The sequence below is a fragment of the Gambusia affinis genome, linkage group LG07 (assembly GCF_019740435.1).
Source record: "Gambusia affinis linkage group LG07, SWU_Gaff_1.0, whole genome shotgun sequence".
NCBI classification, from domain to species: Eukaryota; Metazoa; Chordata; class Actinopteri; order Cyprinodontiformes; family Poeciliidae; genus Gambusia; species Gambusia affinis.
The window spans coordinates 1,153,207-1,178,635 of NC_057874.1; the positions used below are offsets into that span (position 1 = coordinate 1,153,207).

Sequence of the window (25,429 nt, forward strand, 5' to 3'; positions counted from 1 at the left end):
TGATTTAAATAAATTCAGCCTAATTACACTTTCAAAGCATATGAAATGTTCAAAAATATATTGCCACATTTAGAGAAACAAAAAGACTGCTTAGAATAATATTTATTTGACTTCTATCTTACCATGATAAGAAATCCGACCTCGAGCAGCGTTTTTGCCTCTCCGGTTCTCTGCGATACACTCATACATCCCTGCATCTTCCTGCTGAAAATTAGGGATTTCAAGGACGGCATTTGAATTCTTCATTTTGACTTTGCTAGGGAAAGGGACACCACTTGTTCTCCTCCAGCTTATTTCTGGGACAGGGCTGCAAAAAATTAAAAAGGAACAAAAGTTGGCAGGCTTTTAGCCATGTCACTGTGATCAAAGAGTGATTCAAAGCAGAAGGAAAGTAGAGAAGACCAAGGTTTTGTGAATTATTTATTTATTTTTCATAGTGTGCATTCTCAGATTTTTCATCCTCTGTACACAACTTTGATTTATACATACTTCATTTTATTTTTAGGCTGGCAGTTGTTCATATATATATTGGCAAATCAGTTAAAGACTACATGCTATTGTTTGCTTAAATAGCTCTAATTTATGTTGGAAATCAATCTACAGTTCATTTAACACACTAAAGAAAGCTGGACTTACTTTCCCAGAGCAAAACATTCCAGTTTGACCACGGATTCTTTTGCAGCTGGAACCGAATCTGGAAAATGAACTTCTATTTTGGGCTCATACTCACCCATTACACCTACAAAACACAGAGCACAACAGACAACAAGCTTTTTTATGGCACTGACAAACTGCAGACTTTGCCCTGTGTGTCTGGATCAGAGACAGAGGACTGATAGAGTGGGACAGCTAGCACAAAAAGCCTTTATGGTCATATAGCAAAGTGATCATTGAAGGTCTTATAAAGGAGAGAAGAAATAAGAGGCGGTTCATAAAAGATTCAGAGAACACATCATTGAAAAGATTAGCTTGGTGGAGATTACTTGCAGAGATTTATGAAAGCAACTTCATTTAGGACTTTATTTATATTCATTTCACTGGGATGGGCCACAAGCTTCTGTTGCAAATGTAACAGAGTGCCCTTTGCTATTACCAGCTTCAGACCCAGTGCCCTGGAGCAAGAGCAGCTTTGGTGTCCTGTGTGTGGCGTCATGTTTAAAAGCAGAATGGATAGTGATAAATGAGGGTATTGTTTTGTGGAAGTCTCAAAGCTAATAATAAGTAATAATCTGTTGTGATTTAGCTGTAATAATGTGTGAAAACTATGTGCTTACCAGTCAGTTCAGCAGTTTGGTTGCAGTGGTGCACATGTGGATAATCCTCTGAGATGCAGGCATAGATTTTTCATTTTCTAGGTCATCAAAGCCTGCAGTGCCTATAAATGGCTGTATATCATTGCTAAACATGCTGCAGATGGTGGAAGATAAACATCAGCCATACAGATTTTTTTTTAACTCTTTTTACATGTGTGTTATTTTTTTGCCCTGCTCTATTATTTTACTGTGATATAATGCATAAATATATTCTGAACTTCCCCTACAGATTTGGTTGCTAATTCCTTAGTGAAGAGTCTGCTATGCATCAAAATTATGATTTAAAAGAAAATTTAACTCATTCACAAACTCCATGACATGTTTCCAACGAAGCAGGGTCTCTTTGTAGAAGCCAATTTGAATAGAATTTAAAATTTGCTTTGTCTTGTGAGCTACAAGCACAGCATGTTGTTTCATCTTTTATGATCTGAGACCATTTCCCAGATAATTTTGGGTGATTAGTGTCATAGCAACATTTTAATAGATACTGTTTTAAAACAGCAAAAATAATAATAATAAAATATCCATGACACCATTCAAGCAGCTTAAAGCTCTTTTAATGTCAGATAAATTACTGGAGAGCACACTTCCTGTTAGATCGCTTTTATTTCAATTCGTATTGAATTGAAATAAAAAGACGACACTAAGAGATTTTTCTACTGCAGATTAGTAACTGAACAGTCTTTCAACAGAAACCTACTAAATAAATTTTGATTTATTCCTATCTGTACATGGTTAAAAAAGTGAGGTTCAACCACTCTAAGTGCTGGTAAAAAATTTCATTGTAAAATCTTACTTTGGCTTGGAAGTGTATTTTAATCAGATTAATTCAATTCAAACGCTATGATGAGTGTAAGTGAAAGAGAAAACTTGAGCTTGACAGACTAACTTAAGATGAGAACTTTCATTGCAAAAAATAAATCTTGCCTCGGATGGAATTGTTTTCCTGTAAAATAATAGTATGGTAATTGTCAGAGAGCCACAGAGGTTTTCTACTGTCCTACAAAATCTGAAATCTAAAAACAAATGTTTTAGAGTTTTACTATGGAGCAGTTTGTGTAAAATTTATTTAATTTGAAAATACAAATTACATGAGTTTTACACTGCTTTAATTTTATTACAGAAATAATTATATGTTTTGTTCCAAGCTTGTGTTTCACACAGGAAGATCACTGGTGCTTCACAACATTTTTTTTCTATTTACCATGTCCACGTAAACAATTATTGGATTTTTTGGATTTAACTGCTTATTGCGAAACTGACACTCATAGACTGGTGATTACATTGATCACTATGACATCTAAATTTTAATTTCCCTTAATAAAACAATAACTGCATTTCCAATATAAATGTGGACATACATCTGTTTATATTTCAATAATGTCAAAAAAACACAATTTTGGAATTGAGGCTCCCATTAGATAACAAGAAATTAAAATCACACATGAATAAGTTTGCTCATAAGTCATCAAAACACATCATTCTCCTACCACTACATCTTCTCCATCTTTTTTGCCAGTAGTAACTATTGTTGTTGTTGATCAAATGACTCGTGTAATGTGAAAAAAATATTTCCATTGCAGATTTGTGAAACACTTATTTTGATTTCAAATAACTACCTCATCCTAGTGCAAAAATGTTTTGTCAAAAAACTTGAGCTTTCTCCAAAATTGACTTGTTTCCATTAAGCAGATTTATTTTTGAAATTCCAATTTGCACAATTATATGGTCAATGGAAAAGCAGCTACTGACAGTTTTAATATCTTGTTTGCTAGAAATAAGGGAAAAGACAATAGTGAAATGTATGACAAATGAACGCCAAAAAATACAGTAATAGACACATCCTGGGAAAATGTGTTATTGTTTTTACCGTCACTCCTGAGGACTAGTGGTGTTGGGGAGCTGAGAACTTTCTGCTTTGTGACTGTGTTGTTCACCACACAAGTGTAGTTGCCCACATCAGAGGGCTCCACTTTGGCTATATACAGGCTCCCGGTCTCTTGTGAGATGAATCTTCGGCTGTCTTGTTGGACGGAGTACGGGTATTCATTGAAGATCCACGCAAATGTCAGCTCTGAGTACAGACGAAAACAGTTTAGTTCAGTGTTTGTCCACACAGATGGAATAACTGAATCACAAGAACTCCTCTTTGGCCTTATGTTAGCATATCACATTATTTCCATCCCCTTTTTCAGATTTCCTTCGAAGGAGATACCAAGAATGCAGTAACTATCAGTGCAGAAAAAATGCAGGAAAATGGAGGAAAGAGAGCGAAACAAACTGGATTACAGCGCGTCAGTGGCCCTCCCCTGACACATGGCCTCCATTCTCTGGGTCCCAAGCGACTCAGTTTAAGGGCATCATGACTGAACAAGTGGATTGAGAGATCAATGCATTGACATATATGTATAAGAACATGCTATCACTTCTTTTCACAGGCGACAGGGCCCCATTGAAAAAGAGGAAAGACCTGTCAGAAGAATTACGTTGTCATTGTCCATAAATGGAGGCGCATCACGCAATCTTTCACTTCAGGGGCGGTATCAGAGCCAAATAGGTGTATATAACAACTGTCCATCATGTCCAACACTAACCCAAAGGCAGGGGGAGACACTTGGCTTTTGACCGGCTGAAGTGTCCGTGCTGAGCGCAGCGATGCAGATACAAAGCTGCTTCTGATTAGGCAAGCAGGAGAGCCACATAGCTCAGAGTCAGCATAACCCCCTTCTGAACCAGGCTGCTGTAATGAGTGGCGATGGAATGCCACACAGCGATTCTTCGTCAAGCAACGACTGAAATACAACACAAATGCCTTTGTGCAGAAAAAGTGCAAAGAGGCTCTTTTAAGTAAGTAAACAAAAAACTGCCGGACTACAGAAGCAGTACAATAGCAATTACTTCTCTATTGGGTTTCATTTTTCACATCTGGTACGGTGTGATATTGCACGGGCTGGCAAAACGAGAAAGCTTTTCCCACAATTCAGAGTCAATCAAGTGTAATGAGAAGCCAAAGAAACGTCTTGTGCTGTAGGTGTCTAATACAGTTCAGTGGAGTGCAAGGTTATGAGGCACGTTGATGCTTTCAAATTTAAGAGAGGAAAAGGGAAAAAGGATTAGTGGGAGAGAGGGAGAGAGAGAAGTGACAGAGGGAGACAGCCTTACTTTCAGTCACTTTTTCAGAATGTGGTGAAACACAAAAGAACTACAGTTACAGCACCCTGTCGCGCATAAGCCCGTGTCAGAGAGGGAAGCTGTCAAACTGTATTTCACACAGAGTACTCTGACCTATTATCCCAAAGACCAGCTGTACAATGCACTGCGACAAACTGTTCTCTTGTGAGAGAAATTGGTTGTTCCAGTGTGCAAGCTATTGTATCAAGAGGTTGACAAGCTAGGCAGCAGCCATTGTGGCTGTCCTCCGTTTTCTGTAGATATGGGGAGCTGTGGGAGAGAGAGGGCGCAACTTAATCTTTTATTTGTAGCCTCTGATTTATAGAATACAGTCACATGGACGGTATCTTTTCTGAAATGTTTCCCCATGTAAAGTAGGTCTACAACTAAGAGCTCTGTGCTCATTGTCTTGCAAATGATTGGTAATGACCTAATTTACATTTTGTCATGTTAAACTCACAAAAATGTGAGAGGCTTTATGTTGATTTTATGCAGTGTACTAACATAAAGTAGTACATGATTTTGAAAGGTTTACCTGCAGGAAAACCTGCTAAGCCCAGTGTGATGCTGGCGCTAGGGCAGTCCTTCAACTGCCCACTGTGTTTCTGTGGGCATAATTTGGAAGGTCAACAAGCAGGTGAAGGGACAACCCAATTATTGAGCACTCCCTCACGCCCAGTTCAATTTGTCTGCTATGGACCTGGCTTAATCCGTCTTTACTGTCACTGGTGACAGTAAAGATCCTATTTAAAATAGATGACACTCAGCCTGGTGGGGAGCAAGTAAAGCCTGGTGCCCCACAGGCTTATAATACCCTAATGGAACCCTGCTTACATAAACAGTTCCCCTGCAGCGCTCGTCTATGCTTAGAGTTGTAGTCCTGTTGGGAACTGAAGCTCTGTTCCACTCTCAAATCTTTAGTTTTCTTCCATGATTGTTCTCCAATTAGCTCCATCAATCTTCCCATTAACTTTCACTAGCTCCTTTGTTCTCACTGAAAACGAATCATGCTCTCATCACAACAAGGCCCAAAGGGAATCATTGTCTCATCTAACCACAGAATTCTGTTACACATATTTGCTGATTTCCATCCAAGATTACTGACTTTATTTTAATGACTGCTTTAATAAATGCCAGATTTTTTATATGAACGACTAATAGAAAATCTAATGTCTTTGGCTCCTTTACAGTTGTGGCTTGTCCATTGCCTTTCTATGCAATTCCACTCTATTCTCATTTCCCTTCAGTGCACCATCTAGAATTTCTCCCATTGAGAACAGTTTCTGATGAATTTCATACTGGTCAATCAGCAAACAGGAGAAGTTGTGAATGATGACAGATTTTTTGCACTGTTTTGAAATTATTGGTTAGCAATGGCAGTGGAGGAAGTGAACAAAGATGCTCAGTCTATGTTGACCACGCTTCAAAATAATGAGCAAATAAAGTTGGAAGAAGAGGAATGTTTAAGACATTTTATTCCTGTCAAAGATGTGATTTCTCTCTTTACAGCACTCGCAATTTCCAGTAAACTTTGTAGCATAGCTTCCTTCACATTCAAGCTGGAGCATTACTATACATCACGGCCAAATGTTAGCAAATGGGTCAAAGCAGATCCAATTGTTTTCTCCTTCCATGCCTCCAGCAAGTGATTGTTTCTCAATAACCAATAGTTCAGACTCTCTGTACAAACCAAACTGTAGAACCAGTGGGCGTTTTTTTTTACATAGTTACTAGAGTCGACTCTTTGCTTTTTCAGTTAATTCTGTCCTTGTCCTAGGCTCCTACAAGCTTAGGTTGACCACAATGTCTTGGTATGTGTTTGTATGGTAGCCATTAAGCAGTAGTCAGTGGACGATGGTTTGAATGGTAATCTGTGAGATGTTCTTTGGTTTCCATGAGGATGTTAGTTCACTAAGAAGTCTGTTTAATGAATCAAATGGTTAAACAGGATTTTATTCAGTTGTAGGGCTGAATACAACTATATGGGAAGTCTTTATAAAACATAAATCTTTTTTTCTAACTTTACAGTTATGCACAACGTTGTGTTGGACTATTACATAAGAACCCAAAAAAATGCATGAATGCATTTGAAAGCCACTGAAAACAGTGAAGACCGTTAATTCCAACTTTGTAGCCCCAAATCTCATTAATTAACATTTCTGCAAACTTTAAGTTAGAAAGTGTCAGGCTGTAGTTGTGGGCAGCATGTTTTTTTTTCTTTCCAGAATGTTATTTCTTTGTAACAAAGCAGTTTTCTAGCAAATAAGCAGATCAATATGCTGTGCTAATAAGTTAACTTTAGAAGTGCTGTTTGTCTGTCTGTGGTTTTGTCACATTTTCACAACACCTGGCTACCTGTTTGCTACTTTCCACCCTCTGTGGAACAGTAAGCTAACTGCCTGTTTATTGCAGATTCAGGAGAGCATTTTTCAACATTCACACCTTACAATCATAGGAAGTAAACAAGACAATTTCTTTGAGCTTAATTTGAAAAACATCCTTCTTTAATTAGACTAAAAAAACAATAAAAAAAACATACAAGCTGTGATTGGTTTTAGTCCTTTGTCAAATCAGAATCCTTGTAACAACACTATAAGCTATTGATATGAAGATGTGCCAAAAAGTCAAAGGCTTCAAAGCATCTACAAGTCTGCTTAATGATGTGAGAGGAAGTTCCAGAGAGACCAGCGTTGCTCTGAAGCATAAAGTAATACAGCTCTGTCCCTCCCACACCTATTGCTATGCATTGCTGGCCAGCTGGCAAAAAAATAGTCTTCCACACTTCCCCTCCTTTAGAAGTTTTTCTGCTCATAAAAAATAAAACAGGGTGAGAAAAGACTTAGTGTTTTGCTGTTAAGGTTAGCTGCTAGAGCAGATTACCTTATAAATGAATGGATACATGTCTATGTACAATGAATTGTACTATAAATTGCTATGTTTATTTAAAAGCTATTATGAGATATTCTGGATGTTTATTTCATGTTTGATACAGAAGTGTTGAACTGCCAGAGCAAAAAAAATAAATACAGGAGAGAATCTCATTACAACAACAAACTTTCTCGTTATTATCTGTGTAATAAGTGAACAGTTCTAGAGCTTTTATGCAAATATTATACAGTATGATCCTAGTGCTGATGTAAAAATAGAGCATCCTAAATATTGACTTTGTAACAATATTTTATTGCCCTTTTAATCATCAAACTAACTGCCAAAGCAAGGAAATTAATTCAGGAGTAATATCTTGAAATAACCAGAAGGTTTCTTCTTATAATCAGACATAAAACTGATTATAATGTGATTTGTACTTCATTAAAGCCAAACTATGTATTAGAGAGACACATTTAGACAACAACAGGTGTTTGTGTCATCTAGAAGAAATGAAGTAATCAGAGAGAGCACTTCCATATTCATAGTTGACATAACTAATTGTTGCAAAGTTAACAAATTTGTGTAGGAAATGTTTTAGTGTTTTTTGATGGTGAATATTGAGACACATACTGCCGTTGTTGTCAGCTGCCATGGCAACGTGTCTGTGTATAGCATAGCCAACACAGACGGCAAGAAAAATGAAAAATACACGTGGCTTTGAATTATTCTCCAATGGTTTTTCTGCGTTATATTTTCCTTTGCTGTGGCACATAACACTAAATTAAGGGTTTTATTTGGCTAAAATAAAATGTAAATGCTGTAGGTTAATTATTACACAAGGTAAAAATGTCCTGTTGCCCCATACTTAATAAAATAAAAACAGATATTTTTTCCCCTCAAATGTCAAAGTAAAACAGGGAAAGTCCTTTGGGTATTTCTACAATCAAAACAAGAGTACACAAACAGCAGCAGCTTGATGTGGCAGCGCTTACCTCCAGAATGTGGGGGAGCTCCACATAAAAGAACCACTCCTTGGCCCTCCCGGACGTTCACTGCACTCCTCACCGACTGCGTTTTGAAGCTGTCAAGATCTGGTGAATCAGAAAAGATCACAATTGAATTTGTCAGCAGCTTAACAAAAGCTAAAACCCTCGATAGCATATAGCACCGCATTTGCCAGAGTGTTTATTTGAACAGTTTATTCATCCTGCTTTCTTTGATGAGGTCGGCTTTAGAAACGGCACAACGCAGATTTTTCCCTAAACTCCCCTCACGGAAACACACAGGAGAAGATTGAGACTTTAACAGGCCGTCTGTGATTGGCCCGCAGGCGCCTCCTGACAGCAGCTGACGGTTTCAAAGACGCCGGGGTGCTGATGAAATAGATGGACCTGCCTCGTTGATGTTTACTGCACCAACATAGCAATTTAAGTTGTAGGGAACAGATTAGACCGAAATGGAATAAAATTAGCAAGGAGGAAGGAAAACGACTGGTAGAACACAAGAGAGGAATGCATGACAAATGACAGTTTGCAGAGCCAGCAGCAATAAGTAACATCATTATTAAATGTGGTGTAATCTTGCACTTAAAAGCATTAGCTTCCCCATCAGTACTCTCAGCACTATCTATCGCCTGCAAATGAACGAGCATTTGCTGGCAGGGACAGGATGAAAAAAAGAAAACAACCTAAAACCTGGCATGATAAACCACCCCGGCTTCATGATGGATGGGGGGGTGAGGGATGAGCTGCTGCAGTCCGTTCTGCTCCCTGTCTGCACCCCCTGGCTAACAGCCTGGAGTAAGCCTTCCAAACAAACAAAAAGAAAGTCAGTGTGACCGATAAGGGAAATTAGGAGAAGGGAAGATTATGGAGAGAAGTGGGACAGAGTTGCTGCTAAGATTAATGAGCAGCTCTACGCTGACCGCACTGGACTCAAATGGAGCCAAGTCACGGCAGGGCCACAAGAGGCAACAGGAGGAGGCGACGCGATTAAAACACACACGGAGGTAACGTCCCTCTGATCTCAGCAGGCTGCCTTAATAAGAACTGATTCTCCCTCCTCTAACGATGCTTCTCATTCTGAGGAACTCTGAGTCATAGCTGGTCTTCTAGCCGGCTGATCATCAGAACAACGATGCCTTTAAAAGCAGGCGGAGGTGAATCAAAAAACTTCTAATTGCCTCGCAGATGAGAAAAAGTCAACTTGTTTGTCCAGATTGTGCAAATTTGCACAAAAAAGGGATAAAGATGCTGCCAAGCTCAGTGCTTGGGGGTCGGGCTGGTTGTGTAGACTGAACAGAAGAGTAATGGGTTACATGGGAGTCAGCTGACCACACACTGTAACTCTGAAAGCTAGAGGCCAAACTCACTATAGCTGCAGTGATTCCTTTGTAAGCAGGATCAATCTCTGCCATATAAGAATGGCTGGCCTAGAGATTACACAGGGAGGCTATCGCAGTGCCAGGATGATTGGTCTGGGCAACGGCGCCAGTGCACAGACATTCCTTGTTATAATATATTGTATCCGGCAGAATTCTTAAGCGAAGCTGATTCAGGGGCACTGCAGGACAACTCAACTACAAATATACAGCATAAATGAATCTGGAAAATTCAATCAAATTAGGATGTACTAGAACCTCAACAGCTAATGTCGGATAAAACCTCATACTGTCAGAGGGGAAATTCAGAGTTATAGGTCCATTTAGGTATGCAGCCAACTAATGGCCCTTATTCATTTCCAGCAGGTTCTTGTTAGGAGTTTGATACAGGAGTCCATGACCGGAAAGTCCCAGGTGTTACGGTCACTGACCTCTAGGGGCTCTCTTCATGAGGGAGCTCTCTCTCTCTCTCTTTGTGTTTCAGTTCTACCTGGCTGGCCCAGGTGAAATGTGTTGGAGCTCGTCACCCCATAAAGAGCTTCAAACCAGAGATGTCAGATCCCTTTTTCCCTGAACCTTGATCTGAAGTGATCTTGTCTGTCTGCTGACTGTTTGTGGGGACTTAAATGATCTTGCTGGGAACATATTGTGAAGAATCAAGTATCTAACTAAAGTAGGGTGTTTCTATTCACAGTGGAAACTGGTGGTTCTCTGCCATTTTTGTTAACGGTTTTCTCCTGTTTTGTGGTTAGCCAGGGAGTTCAGGTTTTGTACCTTTTTCAGTGTTTTTTATTTTATAATTAAAAGGGGGGTGTTTTGTTTATTGTTTTGGCCTTGGAGACCCTGAAGCTTAAAGCTTCCCTGTATTTTCTGCCTCCTGTGATTGAGGTTTTACCTGAACTGTAAAATAAACTATCTTTTGCTACTGACATCAACTGATTACATTACTGATTTTTGTGTTTCACCCAGTGCCCGGCTTTACCCTTTGTGGTCTCGGGGAGGTGTTGTAACACCAGATCCCATAGCAGGACACCAAGCCAAACTTATCAAATCAAGTCATCCACAGTCCTGCTTCACATTTGGTATAAGGTGTTTCTTTCAGTAGTTTAGTCATAGGTTTCTACTGCTGCTCCGTACTCCATCCACCCACAAGCCACTACAGATATCATGTCATGTTTACACACATAGCTGAAATTTTTTGCACAGTACCTAAAGGACTGTAAATCTAGTCATTGTAATAAGTTGACACATCAACAGAAAGACTAACAGCCAAGCAACAACAAAAATAAAAAAATACTGAACATGTGATTTCAGGAGAGAAACTGATAGGCAGTTTCTCTCCTGTTCTATAGCTCATTCTTGTTGCCTTCAACATGACAGATCATTTGTCTTCCATGTGCAACAGTTTTACAAGTATTCCTTCTTTTGATCACTTTGTTGCAAACCATTCCAGCAATGGTTAGTGCAAGAAAACTCCCATTCTTCATATTCTTCATACTTTTCACAAATAGTCTTATTTTAAAGAATCTAGATTCTAATGAGAGACAGCAAAGATTTTCAGCAGACAACAGGATGGCTGAACCATCTAGAGCAATCACCATTATTGTTTTTGTTTGACATAGCTACTCCCTTGGAAAAGAATCAAATAATCCAAAGAAACAATTCTCACAGTTTCAAGTCTTATCAGTGTTGCTTAAACCTGTATTCTTGCCCTTTTCCTGGCTTCTAAAACCTAAACTTCTTGAACAGTTTAGCACTCTGGCCACTTGTAACAACCTTGGTACGGAGACAATCAATGGGAAAAGAGTCTGTTGTATAGAGATGAACCAAAACCAACACCCACACTAACACTGGCTCCTACCCGTCTACCTGCACCATTTCAAGGGCTGCAGAGAGTTATTGACTATGTACACTCTTATTTTGGTTTTGGACAATACATTTCAAGTTTAAGTGATCACATGGCTCATTAACACCCCTAACACATCACTCAAACCGTTAGAAAAAAATGCTTTGGAAAGGACAACATGCACCGTAAAGACACCACTGGAAAGAAATGAATGCCAGGACTCCAGATGCATTAGGAGGAATTCATGTCTAAAGGAATAAGATTCTCAGTTGAATAGCTTCTGTGGTTTTTAGAACACTATCACGATACATGGCACACCACCAGCATCTATGATGGTGACAAACTACGTATGTAACACCTAAAATAAAATAATTATTTATGCCAGGTTTTCTTTGGGCTTAATGAAAATATCATCTAACATGTTATATTTATAATTTAGGAACCCCTCAGCATCTATCTAGGCATGATTTAACTCCACCAGAACTGAGTAGTTTACAAACGACTCTGTGACAAAAGCTAACAAGACAGAAGCTCACAGACTAAACGGAAAATGGAACAAAAGCTGAAAACTTCAAAAATATAGATATTTCTAACTAGATAAATCAAGGCATACCTGTTGAGAGTGATTTGATTCATTTGAACACAGTGAACCGTAGGACTCCAGCCTCTGTTTTGTACTACTTAGCTTGCTTATAATGCACTGCACATGTCAACAGCTATTAGTATTGTTATTTAATTTAAAATTATTTAAATGAGAATACAATAGATATATGCAATTGATAGAAATGGGTGGATATTTTTTAGATTTTATGGTTCAGAAGCAGATTTGGTTTCTGTGTTTTGCGATGTTTGAAGAAATATTAATTCTCTTCTTTCTTGTTTCTTATTTCTTCCACATTATATTTAACATTCCTAATTGCACTTTCTGAACCATTTGAGAGAAGTTTTGTTGCAGTTTATTTTTTGCACGAAAGTAGTTAACCTATTGTTTTGTCAGTTTCTGTTTCTTTATTATACATAAAGAAATCCCACTAAATGGCTGTCATACTCCTAATTGAACAAAGTTATGTTGTTTTTACATGCTTGACCAAGATTGGGAAGCAATTAGTGTATTTAAATGTGCTGTTCTGGCGCAGTTATCGAATAAATTCTTTATTCGGTACATTCATGTCTGTGTTTTTAACAGAGAAACATTTTAAGACAATTCAGCTATTTTTCTGTATAACTTGGTATTGGCCAATACCAAACTTCAGATTTCAGTATCTGTATCAGTATTGGAAGCAAAAAAAGTGAATTGGTGCATCCATAATGTATTAAGCTCTCTAAAAAAATAACCAACATTAAATCTAGAAACAATAAAATGGATCTCTTTTCTCACAAAGTTCACAGAAAGGCCTAAAAAAGTCTGAACATTCCCAGACCTAACCAATTTGTTGGCTGTTGTTCTGAGGAAGTGGATACCTTTATCTGCCATTTTGCAATAGCTTCATCTAGCATGCTATAAAAATAATCTGGGCTTGCCCGCTTTGGCTGCAGCTGGACTTTGAGTGCAAGGCAGAACAGGAGGAATGACATATCTATCTCAGGGCAGTTGCCTCATTACACGGGGAAAACAGAGTATCAGCCTTTGTGATCTTTCAGGCCTCCCTCACCGTGCATTAGGCAAGACAATAAATGTCAAGCAGCTTTGCTCCTCAGCTGGTCCCCCACAAGTGAGATTCATTACTGAGCTGTAGGGATAATGGCAGTCCATCTCACGAGAGGAAGTGAAAGGCTCCCTATCCCTGGGACTAGATCAATAGTCAGCAGGTTTGATCAAGAAACAGGCAGTGCTTCTATAGGCTCTGGTCTGGAAGGTTGAACCCGCACTCCACGGCGTCACGCCTCAGGATTCCTGTCTTTTTTCTTACCTCTGCCAGAGCAGCGGTCCAGCCTGTCAGAGTTCAACTTGCACACGATCAGATATTATACACAATGACATATCTGGTGATTACCGTCCAAAGATACAAACACTTTTTGAGCATTATCCGTACCTGACTGCTTTAAAGTCTACATAACAAAAGCTTGAGTACAACTTGGCAAAAATACATGTCTGTTTGGATGAGGCGAGGAGGCTGTCAGAGTTTGAACCGCTAATGAGAATCAATGGGGTACAGAGAAAGTCAGAGACTACCCCTTCTGTTTGTTGCATCTGACATTTCACTCAATTACCATGTTCCCATGTGAAAATCTATTCCCAGGCAATCTAAATTAGAAAACGGAAGAGTGAATGGAAATGGAAAAAAGGGAAAACAAGTTGTGGGCCGAAAGCATATTACACATGTCAGGGTGATGTACTGCAGGTACGAAGAGATGCTAGATTGTCATAACTATGTCAGAATCATGCCAGGAAAAAAAAGTGCTGGCAAACACAACAACACTTACATGCGAACTGGATGCTGGCTCTGCGGCTCAGGATGGAGCCCAGCGTGTTGAAAGCCGTGCACTGGTACATCCCGCTGTCTTGGTCCTTGTCCAGGTTCCTAATGATCAGACTGCCTCCAGACATGTGACGCCGGTAGTCGCTCCCCAGATCAATGAGCGTTCCGTTTAGTGACCATCTGGAAAAACGCAAACACAATCAGTGGCTGAGCCCCCTGTGGAGATGAGCGCTCAGCGTTTATCAGAGATCCATTTGATCGGCCTGCCGACATCATGCTGAGAGGATAAAAGGTGAGTAATAAAGAGTAGGGCTTTCAAATTACAAGAAAGGGACGTGTAAACTGCCTTTGTGCCATGTTAGGGTGACAGCAAATGTCACAGTTGGATCCAACTGGTCTGAGTTTATAAAATTCCACTGTCCAGCTGTACTTAAGGGAAAATTAAAAATAAAATGAACTAACTAACCATCTTTGGTATTGTGACTTTTGTTTGGCCTCCAGCTTTTGTTCTATCCCAGTTTTAATTAGCCCCAGTAGAGAAGTTTGTTCTGGATTTGATCAACTGAGTTGCTGTCCCTAAACCAAATTAGTTCTTGTACTTATAACTAAGCAAACAAATGAAACAGCAGCTGTAACATTCACAATCAGTATACAGTGACCTGATTATGTTCAAACCAAAAAAACAGAGAATGGAGTTCCAATTTAAAAAGATTACTTCAGTTGGTAACAAGTATTTAAGTTTATCCAAGTTAACAGTGGTAGGTACTGCTAACTAAAAGGTTAATTATGCCAAAGCACTAATCATGAATATTAGTTCTGCTAACACTAAGGTGCTAACTCAACATTCTAATTTGTGGAAGCTAATGCTAAGATGCTAAAACACCAATTCAAGCCATGTCAATGCCTATCAATAACACAAGATTGTAAGATTGGTCCCTTTATCATCTATCACCACAGTTGACCTTCAGGAAGGGATTCTTTGAAACAAACCTTTCACTCGTGGATTCAGTTGTACAATTGTTGAGTTTAAGTTTAAACTGTTTATCGTAGAACAGCATTGCATTCTGGGTACCGAATTGACTCATTTGCTGCACCACATCTTGGGAGGAGAATGTGAGGAGAGGAAACAGAACTGCCATGTACACAGACTTCACCCACTTCAAAATAAGAGCATCTAACTACTTGAGGAATTCTTAAAAGGTGACAACAAAAACTTCAACAAAGATGTCAAACTTTATTCAACTGAACGTTTATAAAACAGCCAAGTAAGTTAGAGCTTTAGAATCAATAAGGAAAAAATAATATAGGAGAATCTAAGTACGCTGATGGTTTTCAAAGTTAGCAAAAGGGCTAAAGCAATGGGCAAAAAATGAGGTTCCCTGTTGGTGCATTAGCAGAATTGTCCTCACATCGGCAAGTTCATTTATTAGGTTTGTTGAACTTGACAATTTAAAAACCTTAACAAAATAACTTGGCTGGTTCTAAGTCAATTATTTGTTACCAATTGCAGTAATTATTTCTTTGATGGCATGGCTGCATGCAAACTAAACCTACACTACGTAATGCTGTCTGTGTGACCATTTTGTTAGCATACACCATGCAATTATGTCTCACTGCTATATTTCACCTTATTGTGACAAACAGGTGTAAAATAAAACATTGTAATAAGACATTTTGAGCACATAGCATAGGCAGGATGATTCATCTAGGAGTTGCAGGCTATATCTTGGAGACAGTTGATAACCAGCATTGCTGTAAAGAGCTGGGTTGTTATTTCCCACTTAATCACCGTGCATACTTGAAAAATGACTACACTGGCTGTAATTTTGTTGGAATGTGCAATAGAAGGCAGATTTGAATCTGAACGGAGATGAAAACGTCTAAATATTTTGTGATATTAACAGAAGAAATCCGAGGGACTCAAGCAGCCTTGGCAGATTTATGCGCTCTCTGAGTGCTTTCTAATTAGTTTCTGTTTGTGCCTTTGTGTTTCTGACGTGTTGCTCTCTGACACCTTCACATTGCATTGTCTACAGACCATTTCCCTTAGAAAAGGTCACAAGATAGTCTCTCACACACACGAAATTCTCAAAGTGACAGCAATTAATCACTGCCAGAAATAAGAGACAAAAGCATTGAATAATGTTTGTGCTTCACAATAAAAAACGCTTCATGTGTAATTTGCTGGAATCTGTGATCTGTTATTCTGACTTTGACAGGAGAAAACGGCATAAAAAAAATTTAAAATAAAATCCCTACATGTAACCTACTTGCTGTAGTGGGGCTTTATCTCTGAGAATTACGGCAGATGAAAAGTTACACCTCATGTTCCTTACAGAATCGGAGAGAAATCAAGCATTATTGGAATGCCGGGTGCGAGTCTCCCTTGGTGAAGGGACAGCGAAATGAAAACTCCGATGATAAGAAGGGGGGGAAAAAAATCAATATAATTTTTAGCCTCCCAGGCATACTATCAGGCAGTTAGAATGATGCATCATGCAGACTTGAAGCCAGTTCTTCATTGCCTCCCAATCCGCCCGGTTTCCTGCATAACAAACTACAAAAGACAAAGCTGTCTTTCATCTTGTGGCTTGCATTATTCATCTAACAGTCGCTGACAGTCACTTAATTTGACTGATTTTGTCACAGTGTTACTTTCAAACAGCTCACTGTTTTTCATAATTATCAGCTTTCCAAGAATACAAGTGAAAATATCAATATTTACAACAGAACACTCGTCCTCTTTTTGTCTGTGACGTCCCTGGGTTTCCCTCTCTGCACCAAGAACTGCACCCTCTGTTAGTGCAATAGAAGGGCTCATTCATTATATGAGCAGCCGGAAAAAAATAGAGGATGCATAGCTAGTTAGCTTTGGAGCAGCCCAGCGTGATTGACCTTAATGGGAGATGAAAGCAGACAGCCTGGGCAGATCACACACCATGAGGAAAGTTAGCTGCTACAAAAAGAACGCCTCCCATCCATTTTGGAATTTATTTCATTTCAGTTCAGTTGTTTATTGGTTCTCTTTTATCAGTATTTACTAAATGCCAATTAGTAAAAAGAATCTCATGAGAGAGCGTAAAATCTTCCCTCATCTTGAGTGAGCTTGTTGCCGGGGTGAGGAGCCCTTCCTTAAAAGAGAAGCAGACCACTGCGACTCTCTGTAATTCATCTATACACTGCTGTCATCTGTCAAATCGCCAATGACCACTTGTAACTCAGCAGTGTCACAGGAGGTCAGGCTGGCCCAGACCATCACGCTGGATCAATATGTTTTACAGGTGATGTGTTAGATGATTTCTTGCTAGGTTTTTAAGATGTTCTCTACAATTTAATGTGACTTTTTTTTCCCTTAGCTTGTTTATTGATGGCTTCACGGCTTGTTACAAACACTCTGTAAAGGTTTTATGTAGTCTTTAAAGCAAACTGCTGAGACTTATTGGGCATGCCTACCTATATGGTGTTCCAGGCTTTGGAACAAGTATTCATACCCCTCAAGGTTTTTTGAATATTGTCATGTTACAACCACAAACTTCAACATAGACAAACACACATTGCGTAAACAAACAATGCATCAATGGTAACCAAACCCATCCCAAAAAAATGGAAAGAGTATGGCTAAATAGAAAACCTGCAGTCAATTTTCACAAGACATGGCAGTCCACCTGAAATAACAGGCTGGGGTAACTATAGCAACAATCAAATAAGCATCCCGGAGGATCATGGGAACTCTGTAAGATCTGGCAGTTTACGAGCCACGTAGCAAACACAGCAACATTTAAAAGAAGAATCTGAGCAAATGCTGTTACATCTAAGCAGTGGTGGATGCACTTCCAGTAAAGCACTAACAGCAGAGCTAATGTTGCGTTCAGGGACTTACATTTTTTACTAACTTTGAAAACGCTTAGCTGCCCTTAAATTAAAATTTGCAGATAAATTCTGAAGTGTCACTTTACTTTTTGTAAACTTTTCAGTTGTATAAGGTTTGCCATCTGTGTTGAAGTTTTGGTGAATGACTGTAGCTGGATGTGTATTCATGCTTATATGTTGAAGTGAGTGAAGACTGTAGATGTACATGTAGCTGGGCAGTAACAATTTCTATCCAATATATTCTGCTGATCAATGGTGGCTATCAACTTGGCTGAATTATGGACTTTAGCATTAGCTTTCTCTAAATTCTACCTTGGTATACTGTGTTAGTGGAACAAATGTTTATGACTATTGCTTCAAGGTTAGCCAACCTTTTAGTTAGTAACCACCACTAGTTCTTCTTGCTGTTAGATATTTTTGTCACATTGCCTTCAAACTTTTAAGACAAGAGTTTCCACATCCAAATGATGCTTTAAGTATCCAGTATTTAAAATAGATAAGCTTTTTTTTTTTTTTTTTTTTTTTTATTTTCAATGAAAAACAGAGAGATCTATATGTGTATGTATTGCTATCTTTCACTTCTCTGCTTTTCCATCTTTGGATGCCATATTCAGAACAAACTGATAATGGTTTATTTTATCCAACTGACACACTTTTTTAAGATCCCAGCAGCAGGTCGATTCATTCCAGTGGGAGACAGAAATGTGCAGACAGTCTCTGCTCGATACATTTGCCACACAAAGGGAGACGTGCATCTTTACACCTCCACACCAGGCATCGCTAATCCTTGGCCACAGGCATCTTGGATTGTAGCACTGAGCTGCAGCAAAGAGAGTCTTTGTTGGGATTTTTTCCACAGCCTCCCCTAACTGTTCTGCTGGATGAGACTCTGCTCTGCCCAGGTAATGCTTTGCCCTGTTTGGAGACGGTTCCTGCACAGGCTCTGCTTAACAGTGTTCTGCACCAGGGGTCAATGCTGATCAGTCAGCCTGAAAAGCATCACTGCAGGACACTTATGGAAACTGTTATCAACTCCATCTGGGTGGATCTGGGGAAAGAGTGTTTAACCCCAACAATCAGGCCAAATGGAAAAATGCATTTCTCTCATAGGAGCCTAGCAGCTTTCTTTTCCTTTAGTTTATGTGCTTTTGCAACCCACATGCTGTATCTTTTATTTTATAATCTCTATGTAGGAAACTGTTACGTTTACAGCTCCTTCTTACACCCTCTCTCTTAGTTGAGTTGTAGTACATGTAGTACACATCTCCTCTTGAAGGAGATGTCTTTAAAAGCACTAGAAAGTTTTATTAATGTTCAACTAGAATTATTTGACCAGGATTTAAACAAGCATTTATAAAGTTAAACTGGGTGTAACATCAGGTTGGTAGTCCCCCTGTTAACATGTAGAGTGTTGCATTCAGGACGTTCATCCCCAGATGATCAGGTGATCATCAATTTCAGTAGAACAAGACACGACCTTGAGATCAGCAAAACTGACTGACTCCCAATAAACATGTAGTATGTATAATGGATAAAGGATGAATTATCCAATATGCCAATATAAACATGAACACTGCAACATAAAAACAGCAGGTTTTGTCCAGATGGTTTAACTTGTTGCAATGGTCTGAGACACCATTGAAGGTAGACTGAGTACAGACTGAGGCAATCTGGGACGATTTACGTCTGTATCTGGAGCTGTCTAAGTGCAACCAGATGGCCTGGCTAGATTCTAAGTGCCAGGTCTGAAACAGGTCTAACTAAAAGCTACTTTAGCTACTCCAGCAGTTTCCTGACTAAGGAGGATCAGTGGAAGAGACTGTGGCTTTTCAGCGACACATCTGATGTGGCAAACAGCCCTCTGTAAAATTAAAGGTGCCCTCTCTAATGACACTACTAAAACAACTTAAGATATATCTGTTCTCTCTCACTTCCAACTGCATTTTGCACACTGTGTGTCTTAGCTAATCTTGCCAGTTGATTCTGTGGGAACTCATTTCACTTTCTGCTTTTGTATGTTCTCACAAGCTGTATTTTACAGACATCTACCGGTAATCTGTCTCTCTCCATTTGTTTTAATTCCAGATTGGTACCAGGAAAAGCAGTTTACAGCACTTTGGTCAAACCCGGTCACCCTTAATGTGCCTAATAAATAATGATGGCCTTATTGTAAAGGATAAATGTGGACGTTGATGTTTAATCAATTTTTCACTTTCACACATGGAAATTAAGTAGATCAAGTAAATCAACATTAAATGATCAGTTTTAATAGTAAAAAGGTTCAGCTCCACAGTTTGGAGACTGGAATTTATGTCTTTTAATAAAACCAATGACTTTTATATAGAAATAGTATCTAATCATGATTTCTATCAACTCATCTGAAAGTTCATTACACATAGATTGAATTGCCTGTTAACACACATAGCAAATGAACCAAAACCATGGCAGTCACTAAATGCAGACAGATATCTAAACGGGGTGAAGATGACTTACTGAAGTTCAAGCTAATGAACAAAATGAGGACTAAAGCAACAATGTGTGTTTAAGTAACACACATAATTATATTTTGGGTTAACAGAGAATGAAAGTATCCTAGAGCCAATATGGGGACAAAGCTATGTGGCTATTGTCATAGGTTAGGGGAGAATGGGCAGATTGGCTCAAGATGAAAGAAAGGCAACAAGTTTAAAACAAAATATTCCAAACCTTAAAGAAAATATGGTACAGCTGCAGAAGACCACTAAGTGCCACACCTGTCAGAAAACTCAACACTCGGGCTACAATTTTGCATGAGATGAACAAAATTGTACAATCAAAGATTGGAATAATGTTGCCTTGTCTCATGGGTTTTGATTTCAGCCATGACATTATGATGGTAGGGTTTAAATTTGACTAAAGGACAAGAAAGCAGGGATCCATTCTGTCTTTTATAAACAGATTAGGTTAGGAGTGTTGGTGTTATAGTGTTGGGGTAGTTTTAAAGGCCCAGTATGGGTCTCTTATTAGCAATTGAAAACTGTGTAAACACAGCGGCAGAGCCCACCTCAGGACCCCCCTTCTGCTTCAGTGTACGTCACACCCCAAGCATATGGATCCAGCTCACAGAGAGACCACCACACCATGCATGGGTTTTTAGCCAGTTAACAGTCTTTGTAGGAATTTTGTGAAGAATCATACAAATGTACGTAATAAGTTTCTAGTTTCAAAATATCCCCAAAAATTCCATGACAACCTGGCTTAACCGGTGATGAGACTGTGGGCAGAGCGACGCAAAAGAGCAATGTGTTCTTAGTGGCAAAATTGAACTGAAAGGCAAAAAAGGTGTGACATCAGAATTACATTTTGTCCGTTTTACCATATTTAAACATATAACTTTAAGAAAAGAATATTTCCTTTCTTCCAAATATATCTCACTTGCTGCAAGTGCATTTATGTGCACCAGCAAGCAAGGAGTCTTAAAGCCAGTTAGGAGTTTAAACCTTCAAGTTTGCAGTCACAGTAAGCGTAATGTGTTAGGTTAGTTTTCCAATAGTTTGGAGCTAATGTTAAAACTAATTTGCAAAAGTAATTAATTACACAGCCCTACATTAGAGTAAACCCAGTCCAGCTGAAGTACCCTATAAGGGAATGAACTCCTGGTGACCTTGGGGCTCCCATCAATTTTGCATGAGTCCTCATCAGATAGAGCAGGACTTGTACTGCAGCAGTAGCAGTGGATCACCTGGGTTTTTCCAAGCCAGATGCCCACAGAGACAGTAACCACACACATACACACACACGCACACACACATGCTCCCACACGCCATACACACACAGACATGCACACACACACAGAGCTTTAGAGCTGTTAATGGAAATTCAATTGCTGGCCAGGGCGCTCTCTACAATTATGCTTAGTAGGTTATCGCTGCAGAGTTCACATAAATTGATGTTCATTTTGCTTTCAAGCCAAGTGTAACAATGAAAATTCCCAAACCCGCTCTTTATCGCTGTGGGTGCGTGTTTGGGAATGCGCATCGTCTGATAAATCCTGTGGAATTAGTGAAATATTGGCAGAAATACATCAAAAGTAAACAGAGCAGCCAGGATATTACCTACCAACTTTAATTACAGGTTTTGATCCAGAAAAAGAATGCTTTTACTGACATTAAAACATAAGAAAAAAGATGCTAGCAAATGCCAAGAGTGAGTCAGAGCGTATATCTGCTTCTCACAAATTCCTAAATGCAGAATATAGTTGAATCAGCACCTGTGTGATTTTAACAGTTCATCTTAACAAGCCTACAGATTTTCTTGGTGGCTAAAGAGGCAATTTGCCATCAATAATATAAAAATCAATTCCATTTGAAAACTCCTTTGGAGATGTTTTCTGGTTGTGTGCTAAAATGAAATTACCAGCAAACACACAAATGTATTTGAAATTACATCTTCCCTGCTTCTGTTTGTGTTCCTCAGCAGAAACCTTTACAGTGTAAACTACGGTAGAGTCATATGAAATCTGACTACACTGACAGTCAATTGTCTGACAGACACCAGGCAGAGCACTTTTTTTATTCCCACTTTCCAATCACCGCCTTGCCCTTGATCCTGTGTTACAGCAGATTCATAGTAAACACAGTGACAGGTGTATTCATAAAGCAGCGCTCGGAGCCCCGCGGTGTGCTCCGCCGCTGCAGTGGACTATTTGTCAAATGAAGAACTGTCAGGGTTTTCCCCCGTTAGCGCATTTGCACCGTCACTGAGTGGGAGAGGAATGAGGAGTGGGGGAGACGGAACAAGTTCAGTGGAACAGAGCCAACAAGTGAGTCAAAAGAACCGTCATTAGGATCGCTTTATCATATCTGTGCCGCAATATTTAGATGAACTGTGCTGGGTGTCGCTCTTGTTCATCGACCTGCTATGGGACATTTCTGCATCATCATATAATTCTGTTGTTAAGGGAGAAAGCCTTCAATTTCAGTCTCCATCATCCTCATCCTGAGAATTAGGCTGTATTGCTTTCTACTTAGCTGAGTCTTTTTAAGATGGATTTAAAAAATAATAATAATTATAATTATAGATTTACAGGAACACAGTGTCATTTTATAGCACAATCAAGTAACTGTGCTACCTTCAGTGGTTATTTTGAAAAATTGAGAAGCTCCTGCTCTTTTTGAAACTACGACCTACACTAAGAATACTTAGTAAAACTTCAGATTTTTTCAGCACAGTTTGCACTGAAAAAATTCAGGAGTCACACAGTTCTCCTTCTAGCTATTCAACAACCCCAAACATACAGCTGGAGCTATAATTCTTGTTACTGAACGGCCTATTCAAAGTCCAAACCAAAAGCAAATTGGCAATAGAACTTGAAAACGGCTCTTTACGGATGCTGTTGGGCCAATCTGACAGTGATTAAGATGTTTTGTAGAGAACAATGGGTAACATTTTCAGTGTCTTCAGTGTCTAAGCCATAGGATTTGGTGGTGTAGACCTGGAGGGAAACAAAGGCATGTCACACTATTCTAATTTGTTTTGATTTGAAAAAAAGAAAGAAGAAGAAACAAAACGAATATGAAACCATGTATTTTTTTTTTTTCCATTTCCACATTAATTTGTGTGGGTCTATTACAGAAACCCCACTAAAATACTTTGCAGAAAAATATGAAGAAGTTTGAAGGGTTATGGGTCATTGTGAAAGGTATTATAATGTGGACTCTATTTAACTTTGTATTGATTGAACATGCTGCAACCATAATTTAGATTAACTCCTTAATCTAAAAAGGTACCTGAGCAGTGTCTCCAAGCTAATGGAAAATGTTACACTCATTGGTTTAAGTTGGCTTATAAAGGACTTTTCTTTGCTTGACACAATTCCATTTAGATTTTTCCACAAAAGGCTTTGACATAATGGCAACGAAATGTAAAACCAGCACAAATTGAAAGGGGTTCAGGTATTACACTGGCTAGCAAGAATGTAGCCACTATCATTTATTAAAGTTCAAATATATTTCAGTACAGCTTAAAATAATGCATCATTTTAAGTTCTCCATTTTCTCCGGCTGTACAGTCTATCCTCTACTTTTTTAGATAAAGATATAGATAACGTTTATTGTTATTCAATTGTACTTTTCAATTAGCTTGAACCTCACTTGTTTTTTCTTTTGCAACAAAAGACATTTTGTTGCAAGGCTCCAATAATAAATAAATAAATAAATAAAAGTATTTATGTAATATATATAATGAAAGATTAAACTAATAACAGTTTAGTAGTCTTATGGTAGGAGGGATGAAGCTGTTATGGAATCTGGTTGTTCTGCCTTGAATCTTTTTGCTTTCATTTCAATAGTCTTTCCACTTTATTACTAGTCATAATTTGTTCACTTCTTCAAGGCATTTCTTTCAGCCTGTTTGGGACATTTTGAACTTTTAATTTAATCATCAGTAAAATAAATTGCAGGAAGTTTGGTGCTTTCTATTTTTGCATTTGAGCAAAAAAAGATGAAGAGAAAAGAAGTCCTCTCCTTGCCTGAAGGGAAGCACATCAAGGACAATCAGTGTCAAAAAAGTGATGCAACCAAAATAAGGACAAAAAAAGAGAAACTCATTCCTTAACGTTAAAATACAGACAAAGCAAATCTAGTGTCTTTAAAAGCATTACCAGAAATGTCAATCTGACGTGACAAGAGCTTGCTGACTCTAACATCAATTTGTCCTTTTTAAACCTGGTCTCATTCTATTCATATTCATAATTGAGGGCAGTGACTCCAAGCGTCGGAGCTGCTGACCTAGAAGAAGACTGCCAATCTGAGTTATGTTGTTTTTTCTGCAGCTCCACAAACCAAAGCCGAGTACAAAACGATGAAAAACTGGTGACGGACCTGAGCTTTAAAATCACAAGTTCTCCAGTTTTCTGTAATTTACACCCAAACACACTGAGTTATACTCTCATTGGGAGCCATTTTCCTTGTCAACCCTCTTTGTTTTGCTCTCCACCTACTGCAGACAAACACAGCTGGCTGCTAAACGCTAGCTTGTTGCTTGCCTCTGCACAGCTGGTGATGAGTTAGCAAATCAGGGGTTATTTATGAGGGCTGTTGATATTTGTTGCTGTCATGTGAATTGAGTTGCAGTCTGTTGCTTGATGTAAGGTTGACAAAGGTGGAGAGTGAACATAAACTAAAACAATGACATGGAAAACACCAATTCACTCTGAGGAAACTAATGGGATCTGCAAGCCGCCAGTAAATCTCTGGGTATGGTACGGCAAGCAATCCGTTTCTTATTACATGATGTCATTTGATCTATTGTTCATATGAAATATTGATTGGCGCAGCTTTCATGTGATAATCCACTGTAACAGCGATAATCTGTTTTTTCGTCAGAGCTCTGCTTCCTGGTAGAGCCGCAGATCATCCTGGGATGGTTCTGAATTTTTAAAGGGAAACTCTGTTCTCTTTTATGTTTTTTTGCAGTTGATATCTTTCTTGGTATAGTCATGTAGAATATAACCAGATTACTTGGTCCAACAGGTTAAAGCTCTAGTCTGGGGTAAACTTCAGAAAGGATTACGCTATGCTAA

The 25,429-nt window shown here is 38.8% G+C and overlaps 1 protein-coding gene across 2 annotated transcripts in view; it reads right to left on the minus strand.

Annotated features, from left to right (window-relative positions):
• The window catches only part of cntn3b (contactin 3b), a 75,029-nt gene that overhangs the window by 31,042 nt on the left and 18,558 nt on the right, over positions 1–25,429 (minus strand). The window contains exons 1-6 of one of the 2 annotated variants that reach the window (XM_044122272.1): positions 14,989–15,071; positions 14,003–14,178; positions 8,345–8,443; positions 3,184–3,387; positions 637–739; positions 123–307 (exon numbers count right to left, since the gene is read on the minus strand). In XM_044122272.1, the coding sequence (XP_043978207.1) occupies positions 123–307; positions 637–739; positions 3,184–3,387; positions 8,345–8,443; positions 14,003–14,178; positions 14,989–15,056 (835 nt within the window). In that variant the 5' untranslated portion in view covers positions 15,057–15,071. Of the gene's footprint in view, positions 1–122; positions 308–636; positions 740–3,183; positions 3,388–8,344; positions 8,444–14,002; positions 14,179–14,988; positions 15,072–25,429 lie in introns of those variants that run through there. The other variant, XM_044122271.1, reaches the window with a different exon arrangement.